Source organism: Rhinoderma darwinii, chromosome 2 (genome assembly GCF_050947455.1).
Source record: "Rhinoderma darwinii isolate aRhiDar2 chromosome 2, aRhiDar2.hap1, whole genome shotgun sequence".
Classification (NCBI taxonomy): Eukaryota; Metazoa; Chordata; class Amphibia; order Anura; family Rhinodermatidae; genus Rhinoderma; species Rhinoderma darwinii.
The window spans coordinates 59,561,955-59,567,954 of record NC_134688.1 but is presented as its reverse complement, the minus strand read 5'-3'; the positions used below and the strand labels follow the sequence as shown (position 1 = coordinate 59,567,954).

Below are 6,000 nucleotides of genomic sequence, written 5' to 3'. Positions count from 1 at the left end.
AATTCCAGCTCTCAGGATGAGGAAAGCTGGGACTCTACACCAGATACTCTAGGTATTATTTTTAATGGTACACTTTATGGCAGGGGGCGTAATAGTAATAAAATCTGGTAATACTAAAAATGAAGTCAATTACCAATAGAACTTGCGTTGGTTAACCCAGGTGCCCACTATAAAAGTAATCTATAAAAATTACACCCATGGTTTAAGAATGTCCTTGTGACGTCATACCACGATATTATCATGTAACTGCATCAATGTAAATAATGTGATCACATGACCGTCTGGGCGTGACATCACAAGGATAACCTTTACTCGTGGCTGTGTGGTTCAAATATGGCCACGTGTTTTGCACAATGGGGATGACAGGCAAAATTACTGCTGGTACGCTGATCATGCTTCTTAAAGTCAATGTGGATGTCATGGAGTTGAGTCCCCTCTATAAGCCGGCGTGGAGAGCTGCTAACATGGAGTAGATCTTTTTCTGACTTGTTCATGGATTACATGGTTGGCCATCATTTAAACAACCAACATGCAATACTACATTTCCCCTATAGTGACCACTGCAGGGAAATGTAAGACCGGCCACATTTTTCCAGCTTATCGCCAGGCGACCGTCAAACTGAAAAGGGTTTGTCATGTTGAGATACCCCCATTAATTCATTTCATTGGTGCACATTAAGAATTTCTGAGAAAAACCCTTTAAAATAATCTAGAGTTTTCAGAGATTATTTAAATTACAAAAATTACTAGTACTACAAATTTTTGTAGTGTAATAGTTAAAAATTGTATTATTAATATTAATATTATTATTATTATTATTATTAGTAGTAGTAGTAGTAGTAGTAGTAGTAGTAGTAGTAGTAGTAGTATTCCATTTAGTACTGTACAATACACGGGAAATTATCATACAGCTACAAATCTAACAGGTTAAAGGGGTTAACCCATCAGGGACATGGCCACAGGATATGTCATAAATGTCAGATAGATCCCACCTCTGGCACCCGCACCTATCTCTAGAATGGGGTCACCTATACCTCGTTCTGCCGCTCTATGTTGTGGCTGACGCGTGTGATTCCTGACCTTGCTGAGCTATGCTGTTTCCATAAGTCCCATAGAACTGAATGGTAGTTACAGAAACAGCGTAGCTTGCTTGCTGCGCTGCTTTCGTAACTGGCATTCACTACTATGGGAGTTACGGAAACAGCATAGCTCAGCAAGTTACGCTGTTTACATAATTCATGGTCAGGAATCACACGCGTCAGCCACAACACAGAGCAGCAGAACGAGGTTTAGGGGACCCCGTTCTAGAGATAGGTGCGGATCCCAGAGGTGGGACCCGCATCTATCTGACATTTATGACATATCCTGTGGCTATGTCATAAATGTCTCTGATGGGAAAACCCCTTTAACTTTTTCTATTTGAATTGATATGTATTATAAAGTCATTGAATGCAGTTTTTCACCCATTACAACTAGCACAGCTTTATGTTGACATATATTTTTTTGTATAACGTAAACTTTCCAGTTAACAGACCTTCAGAAACATATTCTTTAATTTCTTTTATTACTGACTATACAAACCTTGTACATTTACATGAAGCCAATGAAAAATCACTTTAAAAAAAATAAAAAAATAGTCTGTCCGTGTTTTTGTGTAGCGTAGAGACCCTATAATAGCAGCAGCCTTGGGGTAGTGGGTCGTTGAGACCTCAGTGACTGCAGGGGACAACAAACTTCTGGCATTCCTGCATAAAGTCTGTTCTGTGCGTGTGACCCTAGTGAAGTGTAAATGAAACAATCCTGTTACAGCTCAATCATGACCGCGAGATGTGGCCCCTGCAGCTGTGACCAGTTAGGGACTGCATCTGATAGGGCCAGCTGCCTTTATACCAGGGGCTTAGTGATGTCACGGGCAGGGAGTGGTTGCAGATGCCATCACTTAGAAGAGGTTATATTAGGGGTGTGAGAATTTGGCTGCACATAATGAATGGATATCTCCCTGGGGTTCCAGCACTTTGTCCTTTAGGATATTCCTTCCCACTCTGCAGCTAAGGACACATTGCTGAGTACAAGTCATTTTGCAGGAAGCTGGTGAGGAGAGAGGAGCTCTGAGGCTTGCTGGATAGCTCTCTGGTGCAGGATAAACTTTCAGCACTCCCAGCCTGGGGACCAGGGAGGACACTTCTTACTGGAGGCTCATCATTTGATTGATCATTACCACCAGCATTGCAGAAGTCATCATTGTGGGATCTAGGGCAGAGATACCAGTGCTCACATAGAGATGTTAAGCTGTGTTACTGTGGCAATGCTTTGCTTGGTGTTTGGATGCCTGATGCTGACAGGTAGGTGCATTCCTCCACCTCTGAGCTATATGCTGATGCTTCCATTACTAAATACTTTATTACTGCATATGTCAGAACATTTGGGGAGGGGGCTAAGCCCAATGGAACAAATGTATAGAATTATTTAGCAAATTTATTTTTTATATCCAAATTTTGGCATTGCAAATAGTTATTATTGTATTATTCTTGCACCCATGGCAAACTTTAGCTATTCAAAAGCTGTGAAACTACGACTCACAGCATGCCTTACCACAGGATTTAATGTCACGTTAGGTTCTATGGCTAATAATAATGTCTATATGTGATTTGTAGTTCCACAAAATGTAAATTGTTAAATGTTACCTAAACTTGTATTGATAAATATTGTGATACTAGTAAGACGTTTGTCTAGATATATTACATGGTATAATTCTGGATATGTGACATGGTATTATTCTGGATATATTACAAGGTGTGATTCTGGATATATTATATGATATGATTCTGGATACATTACAAGGTGTGATTGTGGATATATTATATGATATGATTCTGGATACATTACATGTTATAATTCTGGATATATTACATGGTATAATTCTGGATATGTGACATGGAATTATTCTGGTTACATTACATGGTAACATTCTGGATACATCACATGGCATGATTCTGGATCTATTGCATGGTATAATTCTGGATATATTACATGGTATAATTCTGGATATGTTACATGGTATAATTCTGGATATGTGACATGGAATTATTCTGGTTACATTACATGGTAACATTCTGGATACATCACATGGCATGATTCTGGATCTATTTCATGGTATAATTCTGGATACATTACAAGGTATGATTTGATCCTTTGATGGCTTATAAACATATGGTGGAGAATAAGGCATATTGCTGTCATGAGTTAAGTGCATCCTTTCTTGTGCCTCATGTGGTACCAGGAATTGCAGGTCTGTATGCCTCCCGCTAAACTCTGTATCTAGAATAAATTTGTGAAACTGTCAAGATGTTTGTCCCCTAACATGAAGTGTAGTCCTATAAGAATAAAGATCATTTGTACCTCTAGAATGTGGCTGGGGAAGGCTATCAGGGTTTGTCTTTTTAGATCATGGATTATGTTGTATTCCTGTGACTGATTATGTTGGATCAGGTTATCACCATTGATTGTAATGTTAAGTTCTGCAAGTCTGGAAATGGTTAGTTCCATGGTTGTTTTTCATTATTAGATTGTGTTAGAAATATTGAATATTTTAAGATGTCAGACTACTGTACATCTTGTGTTTGAAGGCTATCTATATACTTTTATTTCTTATCTATCTATCTATCTATCTATCTATCTATCTATCTATCTATCTATCTATCTATCTATCTATCTATCTATCTATCTATCTATCTATCTATCTATCTATCATCTATCTATCTATCTATCTATCTATCTATCTATCTATCTATCTATCTATCTATCTATCTATCTATCTATCTATCTATCTATCTATCTATCTATCTATCCATCTATATATCTATCTATAATCTATCTAAGTACAGAATACAAGACATTATATAAACTTAGCTCTATCCAAGTTTAGTACTCCATCAATAAAGATTTCTTATTGTTCTATGACGTAATGGTGGATTAACACAAATTCACTATCCCCTGTGCCTACGGTCTATTCCTTCTACATAGAATCAGGAACCAGTACAAGCCAGTAAGATGCACAATGGACAGTCCCAGAGCTTCTTGAGTAGACAACTTGGGAGTAGACATTATACAGCAGATTTTATAAACCTCAACTGGGCCTTGTGCTTCTGGAACATCCAATAATTCTATAGAGTTTAGTAGATCCATGACCTTAATCAGCCAGGATGCCAACCTGTACATTCCCATCAAAAGGGCTGCCGAACCAAACATGATAATTCACCCAACCAGACACCACAAATGGAAGAAATTGATTTTGATAGGGTTTTTTTTCGTTTTCCCAAACCATCCTAAACTTGATAATGAGGAGCTTTGAGATTCCAAAGATTACTTGTTTTGGGTTCTGTAAACATGAAATGAACATATTTATATACATGATTGTTACAAAGTGCCACATAGTGTACAGTCTTTATGGGTTTATTTTTGTGGGACAAAGGGATGTTGATACCAAGATCTTTGTTCACACCTGGCCAGGTTCAGGTAGTCTTCTTCATTGTATGGACTGTTCCAGATATTGACATAAACTTTTTTTGTGATACTGGTTGATCGGCAAATTTGGACTGTTTTCAATTGGATTTTATTGGAAATGTAACCGAAACATGTCTGTCAACCCATACTAGCAGCAACTCATTCATATTTTGGCTAGCAAAATTTCCGGAACTCATCATTCGTGGTGACTTGGGTTTAATAATTAGACATTAATTTGACTGATGTACATTATGAAGTAGATGATGGTAATAAATGTTGTGATGATGATGATAATTATTATTGTTGTCTATGGTATTATGTTATCCTATCATTTTATAGAGGAAGCAAAGTAGTGTCATAGAATACAAAGGAGCGTGCACAAAGCGGACATTCCTAGACCTAGTCCTCTGCCTTACTCCTTGTACCTTAAATAACCCCAGAATATATCAAGTTCAGTTATATGGCAACTTAGAGAATTCCAGAGATCAGTCCATTGGGACATAAGACGGCCTATGGGCTTGTCCACACACAACGGAATTGCTGTAGAAAATTTCTGCAGCAATTCAGTTGAAAGTCAAAGGCATAACACAGTGCGTAAATTGCTGCGTTTCTCCCAATGCTAGGAGATGGAGACATCTCCTATGAAAAACGCAGCAATTCTGCACGCTTTCCGTAGCAGGAATTGACATGCTGCAGTCCGAAAAATATGCACTGCAGGTCAATTTCGGCTCGGAAATTTTAGGCAGCACGTGGATGAGATTTGTTAAATCTCATCCACTATGCTGCTACTGTACCGAAATTCCGGCCGGAAAAAAACGCGGCATTTCCGATACGTGTGGACGATCCCTTACACAAACCAATCCTACAATGTAGAGAGAATCTGGCTGTGTATGACAGTATCTAGCTGTTGTGAAACTACAACGCCTATTATGCTGGAAGTTGTAGTTTCACAACATCTGGAGAGCAACTGGTTGGGAGAATTGAATGCTTCTCACTATGATCCATGAAGGTTTACTGACATATTGGTAAATGTCTATGCTATAATGTAGTCTGATCACTATCTCTTTTCAGTATAGGCTAGCTGTAGCATTAGATGAGACAGGGACATCGATGGGGTGACTGGCGGGGGATATGCCCCATGTGTTGGGCGCTAGGGGGGGCACCAACAACCTACTCTGCCAACTTATATAGATACAGGACTAGGGCAGCGAGCTGAATCTGAGACATCTCCCATTTTCCAGGACTGCATTTTGCCATTGAACAATGTAGTTATAATAGCCTGACTAGAGAATTCTTTATTACACCCATGTAATAGTCACTGTCTGCTGTACCAGATAAGCAGCTTTGATTCAGAGGAAGCCGAGTGTATCTGTATAGATTAGTCCGTTTACATTTCCATTGAAGACATAGACATTACTGTGCCAGAATATGATATAAACAATGTTCCCAAAGTGTTGTAGCTATCTCGAAGCAAATCTTTATGAGCCCTGGAAAAGA

The 6,000-nt window shown here is 38.6% G+C and overlaps 1 protein-coding gene across 1 annotated transcript in view; it reads left to right on the top strand.

Moving 5' to 3' along the window:
• Window positions 1-2,005: 2,005 nt before the first annotated feature.
• FLT1 (fms related receptor tyrosine kinase 1) overlaps window positions 2,006-6,000 on the top strand; it is a 74,325-nt gene continuing 70,330 nt past the window's right edge. The window contains exon 1 of the mRNA XM_075851675.1: window positions 2,006-2,342. Within this exon, the coding sequence (XP_075707790.1) occupies window positions 2,282-2,342 (61 nt within the window). The 5' untranslated portion in view covers window positions 2,006-2,281. The remainder of the gene's footprint in view (window positions 2,343-6,000) is intronic.